This window comes from Sus scrofa, chromosome 18 (assembly GCF_054392235.1).
Source record: "Sus scrofa isolate SSC_HxYL_T2T_F1_AM1 chromosome 18, Sscrofa_HxYL_maternal_Yorkshire_Landrace_v2.0, whole genome shotgun sequence".
Taxonomy (NCBI): Eukaryota; Metazoa; Chordata; class Mammalia; order Artiodactyla; family Suidae; genus Sus; species Sus scrofa.
Window position 1 is genome coordinate 35,011,845 of NC_139400.1, and position 18,454 is coordinate 35,030,298.

At 38.8% G+C, this 18,454-nt stretch overlaps 1 protein-coding gene across 1 annotated transcript in view; it reads right to left on the reverse strand.

The window, feature by feature from the left end:
• Nucleotides 1–18,454, reverse strand: part of KCND2 (potassium voltage-gated channel subfamily D member 2) — a 485,880-nt gene that overhangs the window by 3,389 nt on the left and 464,037 nt on the right. The window contains exons 2-5 of the mRNA XM_021078791.2: nt 11,553–11,715; nt 5,242–5,337; nt 4,250–4,342; nt 1,169–1,416 (exon numbers count right to left, since the gene is read on the reverse strand). Of these exons, the coding sequence (XP_020934450.1) occupies nt 1,169–1,416; nt 4,250–4,342; nt 5,242–5,337; nt 11,553–11,715 (600 nt within the window). The remainder of the gene's footprint in view (nt 1–1,168; nt 1,417–4,249; nt 4,343–5,241; nt 5,338–11,552; nt 11,716–18,454) is intronic.

Below are 18,454 nucleotides of genomic sequence, written 5' to 3' on the forward strand. Positions count from 1 at the left end.
ATCTCAGAGACAGAAATCTTTCGTGGCTCTGACATTTAATATTCGGGTTCCAGAGACATCGGTTTATGCACATCAACAGGGCCTGAATTCAGAATCTCATCGGGTTTTCCGCAAAGATTGCTAGATGCCAACAAAGAAAACATACCGAATTAATGGACTGTTAGTCCAAAAAGGTAATGTATTCAATTTGAAGAACAAAGGAAAATTACTTAGGTAGAAACTGATCTTTCTCATGATTTGTCTAGTTGAAATGTACTACTTGTTATTACACATACATGATTTTGGTAAAAACAAGAAGCACGTAAAGAGAAGCAAAGGGAAAATATGAATAGAAAAATTTCACCTAAATTGTCTACAAACTCACAAGAAGTAAACAATTTCAGCATTTTGCTTATGTTTTTTGGTACTGGACTGATTTTTTTTTTTTTGCTTTGTAGGACCATACCCATGGCATATGGAAGTTCCCAGGCTAGGGGTTCAGTCGGAGCTATAGCTGCTGGATCTACACCACAGCCACAGCAATGCCAGATCCGAGCCACATCTGCGACCCACACACGCTCACAGCAACGCTGGATCCCAGACCCACTGAGAGAGGCCAGGGATCGAACCCGCATCCTCATGAATACTAGTCAGATTTGTTTCTGCTGCGCCACAATGGGAACTCTGGTATTGGATTGATTTTTATGCTTGTCGGGGCCAAAAATACTTTTATGACCATAACCGTATATTGATTCAAAAGATTCATGTGGGTATAGTTTTATTTTTCATTGTTCCATGACTATTTTGATATATTTTGGGGGTGCCATGGAGTACTTTTCAATCATCTCAATGCCAGTGTAATCTGTCTCTCTTGGTGGTGTGAAAAGGGGACTCCTGAGTATAGAGGTATCTACTTAAGGCAAGAGAGTTGTGAGGTTGAAGAGGTAGAAATGCATTCACGTGTGCCTGGTCTTCTTAGTGCCTTTCTATTCTTTTAGGACGGACACAGCTATGACCTTTGACTCTTAAGCAACCTTACGGTAGATCCACTTGCCTAATTGTTTCAGATCAGTTTTGTCTCATTCTAAACCCAAGGACCTAGGCTTGGGAGGCTGCGGAGGCAGCGGGTGGGAGTGTGCTGGGAGAAGCAGCACGGGGATGTGTAAGCACACAGATTAATCTCAGGTACCTGTTAGACAGCGGGGTTCTCTCCACACATCTAATCTGAATCGTGCTGAGTTCCTGCACGCTGCCTCGGTGGCTTCCTGATACATTGGCATTTGGAATGCGGAAAGTTTTTTTGTGTCGTCTTGAACAGCAAGTGCTGGTGACTCCTTGTTGTGAAGAGAGAGAGGGGCTGTGACTTGAAGGACGATTAACTGTGGCGACTTCCATGCAGCTTTCTTCAAAGACTTGTTCATCCACAAACTCGTGATTCTGTTCCGTGGTTGGGAGAAATGTGAAGAAAGCACAGAAACACACTAACTCTTAAAAAACTTCTTTATTGTTTTTTACTAACGTGTAATTGACTTACAATATGATCACATTTTTATCTTTAAAGAAAAGCTTGAATAGTTTTCTTTTTAGACCTCAAATATGCCCACATACATTTAGACTATCTAATGGGTAAGAAAAATATCATTTTCATAGTAATTAGAATATCACAGCTACTTCTGGTTGGGGTTTGTGTGAAAATAATCTCTCTCTAGTTAGACCTTGAGATTGATACACATAGGCTGACTTAATATCCGTTTATAGACTAACTTTATCTTGAAATATCATTTATTAATTTAAACATAAAATCTGGAAGTTATAAATGAAATATTAAAAACCCTAGAAAATGAATACGGATAATACCCGTGGGGTATGGGTAAATTCACATGTACTTTATTTTTTAAACAAACTGACAGATTGAAGTTATGAAAAGAGATTATTTTAATAGAATGTTCCAAGTGAGATTGTCTGTTATGTATTAGCAAATATTTTCACATGGGATTGAAAATATTTTTTAATTAGAAAATGAGATACCTAAGACACTTTCCATTCCTTTATATGCTCCTCTAAATTTCCCAGTGCGTAGAAAAATATGGCTTATTAAATAAGAACAATATATTTATCAAAATGTATCACTTTATATTTGATCCAGAAGGAACCAGCACTGAAATTTTGAGGGCTCCCTTCTTATGTCTGTGACATATCACTGGCTGGACCTATGATCTCTGCCTGGGTTCTTCTAACCCAGAAGCCAAGAGTGATGGACATCATTTCATTTAAAATATTACATAAAGAATTGCATAGGCAAGACTTTCACCTCAAAAATCTGAGGGAGAACAAGTTTGGTCTAAACTACTAAGAATGTCTGTAATTACTATTTTTTTCTTTGTGTGGGTGGGAACGGTCTTATCATGGAAGGCTCTGCACATGCCAAATTTCACTTAACCGTCTCTCATCCTAAAATTTTAGTAAAACAATTGAAGAAATTTACTGGCTGATAGGAAATAGATTGTTTTAGTTACTCTTTTTGCCATTTCTTTGCTGAGGCAAGCATTTTGAAGTAAAGGAAATTTAACATTCCACTTAAACTCCAGAGGAAATGTGATCAGTTAAGACAGAGTTTCACGTTAAATATTCAATTTTATCGAAAAATATAGCTCACAAAGGATTCACAATCTGTTTTCTTCTCTTACAATGCACATGTCACAAACATAATCAAGTTATAATACATGACTTCTAATTTATCTCATCAGTGATTGGAAGGGGAGAGTCATTCTGTGGCTGGTTACCATGTATCTTTGTAGGTGGCTCAATTTAAATTACATCAATTGGTGTAAATAAGTTTTGATTAAAAAAAAAACCCTAAAAGGTAAAACTGTTAAAAAAATGAAAATAATAAGAAAGAAAATTAGGGATAAATACATTTGATTATTGTTAGCATTAAATTTTCAAAGAGTTATCCTAACAAGGTATATAGATCTTTATTTAAAAATACAAATATAATTTTAGTAACTACCCTGTTAAGCCTTCAAAAATTTTTCCATTTATTATGAGTTAAAGATCAAAATTCTTCTCATGCCTCCAAACACCTAAGGTTTTCTGGCCACTGCCTTCCTTGCGCCTCCACGGTGCCAGGGCACACGCTCCTGGCCACCCTAAGGTTCTTTTCCCTCCTCTCAGGCCAAGTTCCAGTTTTCCTCAAGTGCTTCTATCAACTTTTAGCCACTTCATTTCTTTGCCTAACTCATCACTGTCCTGTGGGCCTCAACTCGAGCACCTCCAGGATGCCTTGCCTCATCCTGTGCCCTCTAGCTCTGCCCTCTTTGCCCCCCCACCATTGTGGCCCCACCGCTGCTTCCCCTGCTCACAGTCCTTCTCCAGTACCATCCGTGTTGTCCCAAACCTGGAGGCACAAAAGAAGCAGAAGCCACCCCTGACTTCACGGTGTGTCTTGGATCTGGCTCCCTGTCTGGCATGTAACAGGCAAGGAATAGCTCTTTGCAGAGTGACTATATAGGTAAATGACTAAATGGATGACAGTACGTTGGAACTGAGAATACAAATGTGTGTCTCTAGTGAGTGAAAAGGCAGACCTGATTCAAACACGGTGAAAGTTTTATTCTGCTCTGTGGTTATAGGCTATGATCCCTTTGGACATGCTAGCAGGGAACAGACACCTTTGTTAAAAAGGGAGGTCCAACTGGAGCTTATAAGTGGAGAGATGCAGCCTCAATCCTCAGCCCCAAGGGGCTATGCCAATACTTAAATGGGTCATTTTTCTTATGAAAACAGTATTTATTTTCTATCTCTGTTCATTATACCTGTGTATATTAGGTGACTCTCTTTCTTTTGTTATTGCTGTTGCTTTTCTCTTTATCCAGATGTCAGGAACACTTAAATGTCTTTTTTTTTTTTCCTGTTTAATCAGCATTTCAAGAATCAGGAGAACAAGATATTTTATAGGACTTACAGTCAGCTATTGGAAGACAATTTGCCATCAGCATTAAATGGATATTTTAGACGAGAGTTAAGCTCACCACTGAGGATAAAAACATTTTAAATAAGCCTCTAAGATACTTTCTAAGTTGAAATATCACTATAGTCTTTCAAAATAATTTCAATAATTGAGGACTTTTTTGTGTGTGTGGGAGGGTTAGTATGTTTTCCAATAATGCAAAGAGTAAAATACCACTTGGAAGCATTAAGTAGTCACAAAAAACCCCCGAGGGGATTACTGTCTGAGTTCCAGAGGCAGGCAGTCCTGCCTTTTCCTTACCGTGGTTTTTTCCAGGCAGTGAAGCAGGTGGTGGTGCTGGGTTTCAAAGCTGGAGCCGGATTTGCTAACAAAGGCCTGCTCATCCTCAGAGGACTGTCAACATGGAGAAGACAGAAGGGCTTTCTATTTTATTTGCAAACAATGAGAACCTCAGCCGCATATTTCCACAGAGAGATCTGGCCTACTTCCTGAGATTAAATGGCAGCGTTTTATTTATTAATTTATTTAACGAAAAAGGATCAAATGGAGAGTAGCTTTTGTGTGTGATAATCGGCATTTACATTTTTCGTCACATTAGCGGGCTGGCCTTTTAGACGTGCCTCCCTGAATTGGAAATGTAATTCTCTTTTACTCATTCATCTACCAACTACCTTTGAAAGACTGGGACCTGTTATTTGGGGATAATAATATCTAATCTAGGACTTGGATAATCCTGAAACCACCAGCATACTCACCGACACAAAAGCCATTATGTAAGGAAAGATTAGAATCCTGAATATTAAAGGGAAGTTTCGAGGTAAAAGAAAAGTTTCTCAAATCACATTTCATACTCAGTGAACTTTATAACACTGAATGGTATTCCCTCTCCAGCAAGGAGTAAAACAAGATATCACGTCACTGCCTCAGGTCCCCCCACCCCATTCATCACCCAAATGAACTTTAAGGAACAGACATCATTTTGGAATTAAAAAAAAAAAACAAACAAACTAGGAATTTGAGTCCCTGAGAATTTTTGACCTTTCCCCATGTTTACAGGAGATAGTGCAAAAATATTGCCTGATCAATCAGGATTCACCGGCAATATTTCATAGACCAGTTTCTAGTCTGAAATAGCCAGTAAGGTGGTACAGGGCTAGATTATTAAAGATCTCAGTTGGGTTGTTTCATAGCCCTTTTCGCAATTACTCACAATAAAATCACATGGTTAAGTAGATCTAAGTCAACAGTGCACCAATAAACAACATTAAAGGAAGTAAAATGCTTGACTGTACCTGTAGCTGGTTACTGAGTAGGCCGTTCCGTTTGCTCTGCATGTAAGCGTTTGCACTTCCGCTTTTGGCTGCCCGGATTCTGGCCAGTCTGGCTTTCTATAGGAGAAAAAAAAGAAAGGTCCTGTTTAGATCTATGACTGGTTTTCTTAAACAGGGAGTGCACTCTTAAATAATCAGCACACGGATTTTAAAAAGCATGCCCGCTTTTCACATGTAACCATTGAAAAGTAAACTTTCACCATTTGAGTGTTTTATTTTAGTTAACATTTACCAGTGAATCAATCAACCACTTTGGCACTGTGTTATACATTTAAGAATTAAGTCTTTACAGTAAGATCGAGTTGTTTCAGTGTTGTTTCTGTCAATTGTGTCAAGGGAAAAATAGCAGTATTGCTTATATTTTCACTGATCCCAATCTGAGTAACTTACTGAAATGAACATCAGCAAACCAGCTGCCAACTTCTTTCCACTGAAACTAGTATCTTTTTAAAATTTAGTAATTAAGTTCCAGGAACTTATTGCCTTTCTTCTCTCTGTCTATTCCTCTCACCCCCTCCTCTCCCCTCCCCTCTCTCTTTCTTGCCTCCCTGTGTCTCTCCTTCTTTCCTTCCTCCCTTCCTTCGTTCAGGCCTTCCTTAAAATACATACACACACAAACATACACAACATATTCAGTTGTATCTGCATCATCAAATATCAAATTTTGTTTTTGCAATTATTTAGTTAAATGGGCCAGTGTAGACCCTGTACTGAACAAAATGGTATCTCTTAAAAAATAAAAATCTCTTAAAATGTTTCCATTTTGTCTACTGGCGCAGGTTCACAGGACAGCATGCTCATTTGATTTCTATTTCTCTCTTGAACTTGTTGAAATGAAGCACATAGCAAGCCACTCTAAAAGATTTGTACTACTAGTTTTCATTTTTAAAGCGTTTAGGCAAAGAGAATGCTCTTTAATTCATTTGGGGGATCCCTTCAACTGTTCATAGTTACAGTGAGGTCCCCCAGGTGATATGACTGAGTGAACTGACTTTATCTGGACTTTGGAGATTCTGCTCTACGTTAAAACTGCCGTTGCATATCTGCCCCAGACAGTTATGGTAAAAGTCTGCTTTTCATTTCCTAGAAAGCACTGTCCGGTAACCATTCTATTCGTGGGAAACACATCTAGCAATGCCTTGCATAAGAACGTACTTGTTAAAATACCCTACAATGCCTCCTTCTTTTCCCTTTGTAAACAAATCAGAGGAAGACTATCTTTAGTTTCTAGCCCTGGCATCTTCTTTTTAATAAAACACTTATAATTACCTAGACTTTTTAAAATGGAAAACTATCATATACGTACCATAAAAAATTTTGATACTGCAAAAGTACAAGAAAAACAAGGATGTCTCTGGATGTACCTACTCCATCCTTCAGAGTCAATTTCTAAAGAACCTCACCAGAATATTCTAGGCATATAAAAGCAAGTTTATATATAGTCATAGGTAATATATACACATTTTTACTCAGTTGGGAGAATGTGCTGCACACTTTTTCTGCACTTAGCTGTTTTCATTTAATACAGGTGGGACTCCCCTCGTATCTATAGATATAGAACCATCTCATTTATTTATGGTTGTGTAATGTGCCACTGTAGGAATGAAGCATCATTTATTTAGCAAGCCAACCAAAAGTAATTTTTAAGGCATTTTTTTTTTTTTTTTTTTTGCTATGACAAGCAATGCTGGCTGCTTTGAACATCATGATGAGCTGATCTTCAAGAAGAATTTCTAGAAGCAGAATTATTCCTGGATCAAAGGGTGTTGTGTATGTGCTTTGCTTAAAAAAGTTTTACCAAACTTCCCTCCAAAGTTGTACCAAAGTGCCCCCTCCCCAGCATTTGAAAGTAGCACTGAGACATTTGAAGCTTTCAAAATGGAATTAAGATATCATCTGGCTTTGATCCCAACCCTTCTCTCTTCCTCCATGAATTTCTTCTTCCTGTGTGCTGATTCCAGGTTAAAATAATACTCTGTACAAAGATCATATTTATCAGTGATGGAGGAAATAGAGAAATTTCACTCTTTGTTGGTGGGAGAGTGTTTAGATCACTCGAAATACTGAGACAATACTAGAGAATGAAGTTGAAAGGTGGAAAATGTTTAACTTCAAGAGCTGTGCATTGCAGCCAGAATTTCAGCACAGACTCAATAAAACAATGGGAAGTGACAAGCACATTTGAGAATGACTTAGAATTGACGTAATAATTCAGAAATAAGTAATATAAATATACATTTGGTTTCCAGAAAGGGGTTATTGTTTGAGACTTCAGTGCTAAAGTCTCACTGGTCTCCTGGAACATTCAATGCCTTTTTTTGGTTCCCTTCCTCTCGTCACCTTCCTCTCTCCCTCCCTCTTCCTCCCCCTTCCTCTCTTTCTTTTTTTGCAACCACTGCATGTAATTACAGTGCCTATATCATAGTTACTAGTCTCACCTATGTCATTCTCCAAGCATTTAGCCTCAGTATTAGGAAATATTTCTTTCATAAATGAGACATGCACATTAACCAAAAATACTGTCCAATAAAGAAAATGACATATTTTCCATAATGGAGAACCTACATATTACAGCAACCCCTACCAGAAAGGCAGTTCTAAGTTTAGGGAAAAAAGAAGCTGTTGTTTTAGAGACAGAATAGCTATTTTGCTCAGTCACGTACTGGGTTAGAAAAAGAACCTCCCATCTCAGTTTAATCCATGACTTTTCTTTCATTTTACTACAATATTACATGAGTTAATTGGTTTGTATGGTCTTGTGGAGCCCTGTGCCAAATGTCTGTTGAATGCCAGCCTTCAACTAGAATACCAGAAATAGTAGATGAATAAATGGAAATAAGTAAAAGGCATTAAAATATGAGTCATGGTACCTGCTCTCAAGATATATTAAAATTTGGCTAAGAAGATAACATTCATAAAAAGATACAAGTCAAAATAAAGTCAAACAGAATTGCCAAACAGAGAACAGATATAGCAAGTAACTAAGATTTGGGAGGAAGGGAGACATGACTATGACTTGGTCTGTCAAAAGAAGGTTCCACTGAAGTTGCAAGACTTGGGACAGTAAGATTTAGAAATCTGAAAGAGAGTAAGAAGAGAGACTAAACGTCTCTTCAAATTCAGCCCTTACATTCTGGGGTGTGTGTGTGTGTGTGTGTGTGTGTGTGTGTGTGTGTGAAGACATTTTTCTTAAGAGACTGAACACTTGCTCTTTTCATTGAAAAGATCAAGTGCAAATATGCATGACTGTCTTTTTTTTTTTTTTTCTTTTACTTAAAATCTCCAAAAAGCACCTCAGTGTGTCTATTTTTTATTCTGTATAATTTTTTTGCTTGAGCTTGTGCTGGCAGTGGGACTAAATAGCAAAATTCAGGCTTAAGAAATATTTTGTAATATTATTATTCAACTAATATTATCTCTAAATGAACATCTTGCTTGACTGAATTAGCTGGTTATTTTTGCCTAACTTTGATACCTGTCAAATCACCCAGTTCCAGATAAATCTAAACTACCTTAGCCTAATGAGTGTTTACTGTTCGTTTTTTTTTTTAATTTTACTGGGAAGGAAAATAGAAAATATCCCTTGGTAACTTATTTAGTTCCATATCCACTGTTCTTTCTTAGAAGACAATGTTTAGTTTCTTGGTCGTAGACTATTTACTGGACATATCACATTAGATGATTATATTTGGCTTTATTATGTCAATTTTTCTAGTAGTCATGATATATCAAATTCATTGCATTATGGCAGAAACAGAATACAGGAGATACTTTAAAGATACATAAAAACATTCATAAGACATGCTTTTTAATTTAGTGTACTTTTAAAATATATTTACTTATTTTTGCATTCTAAATTTATTTAGACAAAAAAGCTTTTTTTTTTTTTTTTTTTTTTTTTTTTTTGCTTTTTAGGACCACACCCATGGCATATGGAAGTTCCCAGGCCAGGGGTAGAATTGGAGCCTCAGCTGCTGGCCCTCACCACAGTCATGCCAGATCCTAGCTGCATCTGCAACCTATACCGCAGCTCACTGCAACAGTGGATCCCCCACCCGCTGAGCAAGGCCTGGGATCGAACCCGCATCCTCATGGATACTAGCCCGATTTGTTTCTGCTGCACCACAACAGGAATTCCTAACAAAAAACTTTCAAAACATTCTAAGATTTTCTTCATTGATTAGATTGTTGCAGAGGACAAAACTGAGAAAAATACAGATATTTTGAAGACCGGTTCATTTTAAATCATACTTGTACTTCCTACGTTTTTGTGCAGGTAGTTCTTTTTTGGCATTGAGAGAATGAATGATAGGTAGCTCATATTAAAGAAGACATTTCAAGACCGGAGATGGATGGAGGCTGGACAGCTAAATTATTTGTAGGATTTCTGTTATTTTAAACACACATATGTGTGCCCAGTAGAGGGACTGCAGTGTGTGGGCACAGCCACAGCTGTGGTGCCCGGATCCCTCATGGAGGCCAAACGTGGCCAAAGTTCCTTCAATCTCTGCTCTCGCAAGGGTGTGGTGCACAAGGCTACAACTGCCCGGAGGGTGCCTTTTTTCTACCCCTCCTTGTTAGCTAGATTATCCGGTTTTTTATATTTATCACTCTCCTCTACAGCAATTAGTTAAAGGCCAGATACTTGTCTAAAGGTGGGGGATTCTGTAAAGCAGGAAACTACAAGGCTGACAGAGTGACTCTTTCCTAAAGGCAGCAGATCTCTGACAATGGCTGTAAACAAGTTCTCTGGATAATTAGTATGCTGTGTGACCATATGGATGAACCTGAACTTTCCAAAGAGTTATTTTATGAGATTTTATACTTTTCTGCTTTAGTAAAGAGATGATCAAAGCATGTTAAAATCCTGTTCCAGAATTACCCAGAAAGCCATGTATGAACCACAACAAAATCTCTCATGATATTTTATAGCTATGCCATATAACTGTGACTGTGCCTTCACTTTAGTCATTGGCCATGAGTGGGGCTTTTGGATATTTCAAAACCCCAATCTCTTCTTATAGGATATAATATGGTATCCATGAAGAAGCTGGGAAATCTGGTGGCATAGCCTGGAGGAAACTATAAAAGATTTCAGTAATTATTTCTGAGCAACAAGGGTCCTGACTCTCAAGGAGATTATTTAGACGAAGAATGGGGAGGGGAAGCATGCTCACATTAGGTCAGTTTTTTTGAGAGGTAGTGCATCCCAGTGTTTAAGTTATGAACCCAGTAGGCAGATTCCTTGGATTGAGTGACCTGAGATTTTTTTCAAATTTTGGGTAGTTTAGAATTCTCATCTATGAAACAGGAATAATAATAGTAATGAACTCCTAGACTTGTGGAGAAGACTCTATGAATACTTTTTTTAAAAAAATCAAACCAATACCTGGCACACAGTAAAGCCACCAGTCAAGGTTAGGTATTGTTAATATTATGATCTGCTTATATAGATATACATGCATTTACATACAGTCTTAATCTTATTGTGAGGTACATACTGCTTTTTCCATTTCGCAGAGGAGTATACAACCTGTTTACTCTGAGAGGAGTTAGTTAATTGATGTGAAGTTCAGAGAAGCAGTCAACTTGGGGGCCAAAAATAAAACTCCGCTACTAATGATCAGATGTCTCCCACTTCCTGTGTCAACTGTGTAGGATATCCGAGACATATTTTGGTGTCCTTTAATAGCCCCGATCTACTGGAACCAGCTTGGTCCCTGATGGACAAAGACTAGATGAATCAGACCTAGAAATCTGATTCTGATAAATTTGCCAAGATTCCATTTATGATTTTACCACTCTCAGTAGTGCTCCTCACCAAATATTCCTTTTCTTTTTTTGTTGTTGCATGAGAAGATTGTCTTTCCCTGCCCATTTTAAGGTTACACATGACTGTGTCACTTGCTTTGGTTAACACAGTAGAAATGGAAGTGATTTGGCCCACTTCCAGGAGGAGGTTTTAGGAATCAGCATGTGATTCATCGCGTTCTTTTAGCCCTGCTTGAATCATTGCCGAAGTACACTGTCAAGATGGAGTTTCCATTACGACACCACCGGTAAGGATCTGGAGCCTGATGAAGAAATACTCCGTGTTGTTTTAAGCCACGATGATATTAAGATTCTTTTTTACTGCAGTATAATTTTAGCTTGTGCTGACTAAGGCAACTATCGACCAAATGTGGAATACCGAATAGCTAGTTGGAGATTTTTAAACGTCATGGTAAAAGTGGGCGAAGCTAAATCAGGGTTGTACACAACTGAATACACACCTTTTGTGCTCTCCGTTTGTCTGCTCGTTGATTCTGGTGGTAGATCCGACTGAAGTTGGATACAATCACTGGGACAGGTAAAGCAATGACCAAGACCCCGCTCAGCGAACAGATGGAACCAAAAATCTTCCCTGCTATGGTTTTTGGTACCATGTCACCATACCTTGGATTAGAGAAAAAGATATATTGTTTTAAGTCACAGAAAGTTAATTCCATCTCCTACGAATAGTTTTTAGCTTTAAGTCAAATGAGTTTTTGGACCAATCTATCGCTACTTTGTGGCTAAAATATGCATGGCTTAAGACTTTAATAAACCAGATATTATGAATATCTGAATACAAAAATTACCTTTCAACCTTGCAGAAACTGATTCCAACATTTAGACATTGCTTTGATTAGAAAATATTTTAAGCCAGATGATGAAACGAGAGCAGTTCAATTTGTCCTTTAGATCACATGACATTGTTCTTTACATTTATTTAAATTCAATATTTCCGAGCTGAATTTTATAGTCCAGATAGCACCTTTTTCACTTAATTTTTTTTTTTAAACATTGGACTGGTTATGAGATTTAAATAGAAAAAATGGTACACCATATTCCATTCATCAGATACAATATCTAAAAAACGAACTTTCCAAGGTCCCATTAACCTTCACTTGTGAAATCCAGTGGCCGTTTCCCCAAGATTATCTTACTCAGTCTCATATATGTATTCGATTAATTTTTTCTCTCCTTAAATTCCTTTCTGTTGGCTTTGATGGTAGCAAATTCCCTTAGTGACCTTATTATACTCCATTGGCTGCTTTTTCTCCATCTTCTTTTCTGAATCCTTTTCCCTTATCTGATTTCTACATCTTGGAGTAATCTGGGTCTCAGGCTCTTATCTTCTCCATAGAAGCCCTCTTCCTATGTTATACTATCCAAGCCCATAACTTAAAACTATCTCTATGCTGCCGATACACTATTTCTATGAAGAGCCACCCCACCCTCCGTCCACATGTCTCACTTCTCAGATGGTCTCTGACCAAACCATACTCCATCTGGATCTCTTTCCTCAATCCCCATGTTACCACAACCATCCAAGTCATCATCATCACTTAGCAGAGCCATGACTAGCACATCTTACTTGAAGTGTCTTTTCTTCTTTTCTTTTTGGGCTGCACCCATGGCATATGGAAGTTCCCAGGCTAGGGGTCGAATTGGAGGGAGCTGTAGCTGCCAGCCTACACCACAGCCATGGCAATGCCAGATCTGAGCCACGTCTTTGACCTCCACCATAGCTCATGGCAAAGCTGGATCCTTAACCCACTAGGGGAGGCCAGGGATTGAACCCTTGTCCTCATGGATACTAATCAGATCTTGTTACTGCTGAGCCATGATGGGAACTCCTGAAGTCTCGTCTCTACATTTCCCACTTTACCGTTCACACCAACATAGCAGCCAGAGTTATAGTTTTAAAAATGGAGACTGGACAGTTGTTACTTTGTTTAAACCTTCTAATAAACCTGAAATTAAAATAAATCCAAACTCCTCAGTTCTGTCTCCAAAGGCTTACATCGTTTAGTTTCTGGCTGTATTTTGCATCGTCTTCCACCAAGCTCCCTGTCCTCTGGCCACTCTGGCCAGCTGGCTTCCTGCTACATGTGCAGCCCGCAGATCATCATTCTTCAGGTTGAGACGTGAATGTCTCCATTCCAGAAAGTTATCTCGTGGCCAACGGACCCACAGTGATACTACTCCTTGTGTGCCCTGTCTTTTGCTATAACATCTTCCCATGCCATTACTTCAAGCACTTCTTGATACACGATACTCTCTGCTTTGGTAACGAGTTTATCCCCTGGTTCCCCGCATGCCCCACGGACATGAGAATATAATCTTGATGAAGCTGGAGCTGCTCTATTTTGTATCTCACTAGCACAAAGCAGGTTCTTAATACCTATTGGTTAAATGAATATATTTCCTCTGTACTGATACACAGCTCTTCTAAGACTTCATTCCCTGGGAAGGGGACAAGGAAGAGATATAAGTGATCTATAACAGTATATCAGTTTCAGGTGTATAACATATTGATTTGATAAATACATTTTTATTGAGATATACGTGGCATATGCTATTTATTTCAAGAAGGAGATCCTCTAATTTCTTCTTTTGGCCATGCCCACAGTGTGTGGGAGTTCCTGGGCCAGGGACTGAACCTGTGCCACAGCAGTAACCAGAGCCACAGCAGGGACGATGGATCCTTAATTCACCGGATCACCAGCAAATGGCATGAAGGAGATCTTCTGATGGTGGTACTGCAGAAGCCACCCAGCTGCATCTGTGGAGCTCTCACTTCTCCCTGTTCACATCAGTGCACTGAGTTGAGGCCTTAGAAACAGGGGTCAGAGGAACTCAGATATTGGATCCTAGACTCAGGGAGTTGAGGGGTATGGGGATACACCGTATCTTGAAGGGTGACTCAGGAAGCCATCATTCCACTTAAGATTTTTGTGGGAAAACACCAGTGTGTCAATACAGAGTTGGAAGTTGCAGAAAACTTGGCCCAGGAAAGGCCAAGAGTGACAGCAGGCTATAGGGACTAGTACTGCATTTGGTGACCCCATTCCAGGCTCTGGTCCTCTCTGCTTTGAAGGCCCAGGGACTCATTCTTGTCAGTGTTTGTGCATGATCAGCAGTTGTGCTAATTCACTGTAACTGAAATTTCCACACGGTTTTGCCATCAGAATGACAGGATTAATTTATAGTTAGGAAAACAACCCCCAAAATGGGATACTGCATCTGTATGAAACAGGGTCTCTTTCCATAAATAGTCCATCGGGGAAGCTAAATCATATTCTGAAGATTATGTTAGTGAGGGAATAGTCAAAAGAATTACAAGGTGAGCACAAAAGACCAGAGGACTTTCTTACCATAAAGATATGTCAATGGAATTGAAGATCAATTTATTTATTTATTTATTTTTTGTGTGTCTTTTTTTTTGCCTTTTCTAGAGCCGCTCCCACGCCATATGGAGGTTCCCAGGCTAGGGGTCGAATTGGAGCTGTAGCCGCCAGCCTATGCCACGGCCACAGCAACGTGGGATCCGAGCCGTGTCTGTGACCTACACCACAGCTCACAGCAATGCCAGATCCTTAACTCGCTGAGCAAGGCCAGGGGTCGAACCTGCAACCTCATGGTTCCTAGTCGGATTCATTAACCACTGCGCCACGCCGGGAACTCCAATTTTTTAAACAATGCTGTGTGCACATGAGTCAATTTCCGAAGTTCCCATTGAGTGCCCGGGCAAATCTTATAAACATCTTTCCCTTTTGACTGACTCTGTGGTAGGCTCTGGAGAAGTCTGTAACACACATATCCTCCTGTACATCATGCATATATAAAAGCAGCTCTTCAAAAAAGTGATTTGATTTTACTGTTTAACAGTTAGGGTCTAGAAACTGTTTCTCAAATGAAACATCATAGAGTTTTTTTTCTGAATCTCTCAAAGAGGTTTTTTTGTTTTGTTTTGTTTTTGTTGTTGTTTTGTTTTTTTTTTTTGGCTGTGACCGCAGCCTGCAGAAATTTTCAGGCCAGGGATGGAACCTGTGCCATAGCAGCGACCTGAGCTATAGAAGTGACAAAGCTGGATCCTTCACCTACTGAGCTACCAGGCAACTCCCTCAGAGAGATTTTTTTTTAAACCTACTATTTATGAAACAGCTACTTTTTGCATTCTGGGCTCATGATGTCACAGAGGATGCAGGGCCGGCATACTTAAATAATAACTAGGGAAAATGAAGCGCTAAACTGTGTGATCTGGACCCAAACTCCGTAAGACTTTAAAGAGACTGAAGATCGGTAAACTCGGGTAGCAGGTTGTGGTGGTGGTAGGGAGGAGGGCAATCACGTCCTCAGAAAAGCCACACCTAAAGGAAGACAGAGAAGAGATTTGGAGGGATTCCGTCAAAGGGATTGTGGGCCGATTGATGAAGCAGGTTTCTCTGAGAAAGCAACTTTTGATGAGGTGCCTGGGACTCAACTAGAAAGATAATCTTTGCAAATCCTTTGTGAATATAAACAGAGATTGTAATTTGAGTAAATAAAGTAGACAGTGAACTTGTTCCTCAGAGGGGGGAAAATGGGTAAAATGAAATATCTTGTTCATGTTGTAACAAAAACGGAGCAAGTTAGGATACGAATTAGCTTGCTGAAAGGCAGCAAATTCCCAGCTTAGAAGGATCCAGAAGAGAAAAGAGATGACAGATACAAAAGGGGTGGTTTAAGGTCATAAAGCTATGCTAATCTGCATCGACTGCAGTTCTATCTATCATTTATTTTGTCACATTTGTTTTAGAATCCACATTTCCTTCACAATCAAGAAGGCGGAAGCAAACACTTGAGGCGTCTGGCCAGGACTGCAAAGATTCCGGTGGGATGAGGCAGAGGGAACCGAATGCTCATTGGTAGCAATGTCTTCTCTTATCTTTTTACTCTTGTGTGTAAAGACAGATCTTTCCAACACTGTAGAAAACTAGGAGGGTTCCCATGGCAGAGGGAGATGGTGAGAGTACAAGGGAGCAGAACCGGCAGGGTGCTGAGATTGTCCAGGTTGCCCTGGGATTGCTCCAGCAAGGACAGCCCAAGGCTTGGCTGATTCCAGAGGAGCACCTGCTGCCTCCTTCCACACACCTCTTGGTACTGAATATACTACCCCATCGGTCCGCTCTTCTCCCTCTTTCCCCTTCTCCTTTTAAAGATTAAATGGCTGTTATTTGTAAGGTTTAAAGCAGAGTTCACTAGTTTGACAATGCTGGAGGATCACGACAAAGGTACGGCGTGATCTGCATCTCTTCTTCCATTGTCCATTTGGTCTCTCTTCGCACTTGGGAATGACCTTGAGAATCGAAATGGGGACTTTTTATCTGCAAACTTGTAATGGGGCACAGAATTTGCCAGGAATGGGCAAACCCAGACGCTTTCCTTTGTTTAACAAAGGATTTTTAAACTAGTATTCAAACTCCAACTGGTAGTGAGAAGCAAAATAACATCACAGACATCAGGAATCATGTCTCTCTGAAATTCAGTGGAAGAAAGGCTTAGCACAGGAAGCTGCATAATGAGAAGCGACACTTATTGTGGCTAAATGATCATTTCTAGTCTGTGTATTGCCTACAATACTGCCATCTTTTAATGATTATTCTTATCCTAGCCAACTTGTTTACTGGTTGGTATTTTACTTTTTTATTTCCCATGTAAAAACACGCACTACTTTTCCTGACTTCTTATTCTTAAATTTATGCTCAGTCCAGCAGTATTTCATATTCTATTCTTTCTGCTTTTCTTCAGAATTTAATATTATGTCTCAAGTCTTCTAAAATCCATTTTCAAAAAGGGCTACACTAAAATATTATGCGGATGTGGTTTTCTTACCTCAGAGACATTTTTTTCTCTATATTTAAATAAAATTGATTCAAAGACTCTAAGGGGCCACTAAGGTCAAATAAAATAAATATTGAATTGTTAAAAGGCAGAAGAAAACTCTACAGAGGATAACATAATATAAAAGAATAACTACCAGGAAGTTTTACATAATAGAAGTGAGCAGAATTAAACTTTGTTAATTAAAGGGAAGCTGTCCCTATACTTCCACGTTCCTCAGCTGCTTCTAACTTTCCCTTCATCCTCCTACATTCGCTATAGATTCCCTCCAGTTTCTTGCTGCTCCTTTTTCACCCCGAACATCTGCCAGACCTTGTGTTTATGGCTCCCTTTCTTCTTTACAGCAGTTAAAAAGGTACAATATGAAGGTGTCATTCACATAAAAACATTAACTCTAAATTTGCACTTACTACCCAAAACTACTTGGTTAAAATTGCATATTTTGCCATATGTTAAAGATCATATTGAGTGGAGGACCAATTCCTTGGAAAAGTTTCCATAGTTGGTTCTTCAAGATTTTAAACTCAAATATTCTCCACAAGCTGCATGCTGAGAATTGAATTCCAGTGTGCACTCAGTGCCAAAAAAAAAAAAAAAAAAAAGAAAAAGAAATAGTAAATCTGGTTAATTCAGACAATTATTAGAACGTAATATCATCTATTGTCTATCTATCTATCCTTTATCTATCCATCTTCCCAATTTGTCAAGTAATATTGAAATGGTTGAAAGTGTGCATAATTTTTAAACAGAATGCACTGTAAACTAAATTTTACTAATATCTACTCAAATTTTCCACTTTTGGCACTTCTCCAGAAATTATATGGCTAAACACATTTAGATCTCAAATGGAGAACAATTTCCTTGAATTTTTCACCCAGCTCGAACACAATACCGCTAGCTTCTAGTTCTATTCATGTAGTTTCTATTTTTTCTTCTCTTTTCATTTGAAGAGTATACATGTAAGTTCATTGGATAAAGGAGAAATGTTATATAAGGCAAACCTCCCCAGCGAAGGCATGACTTTCCATCTGTGAAACTCTTTCCCATGGATACCAAGAAAGAAAACAAAAACCCAGGAATTTTATGCATAATTATGAAAGTAGAAAAGATCTTCATATAACAAGAAGGAAATGTTGATTTGAAGATAAAGCTCGATGCTTACTGTAACTCAATCGCTTTCCCTTTTTCTTTTTTTACAATGCGAACGTCTTAAATTACTAGGTGTAAGGGACAGAGTGAATGGATCCCGTTCAGCTGCACCAAAGGCCAGCACACTCTGCACGTTGTATAGGAAAGGTGCTAGTTCTTCAATAAATACTGTATTTCAATTACTCCGTTAGTGTAAAAAAAAAAAAAATCAATCAATTTCATGTGGGACACAAATCAGTATTTGAAAAGCAGCTATCTGCTATGATTATAATGTATTTGAAGCCCCCCCAACCTTCACATACAATTCATAAACTGAAACCCTAACTTCCCCTGT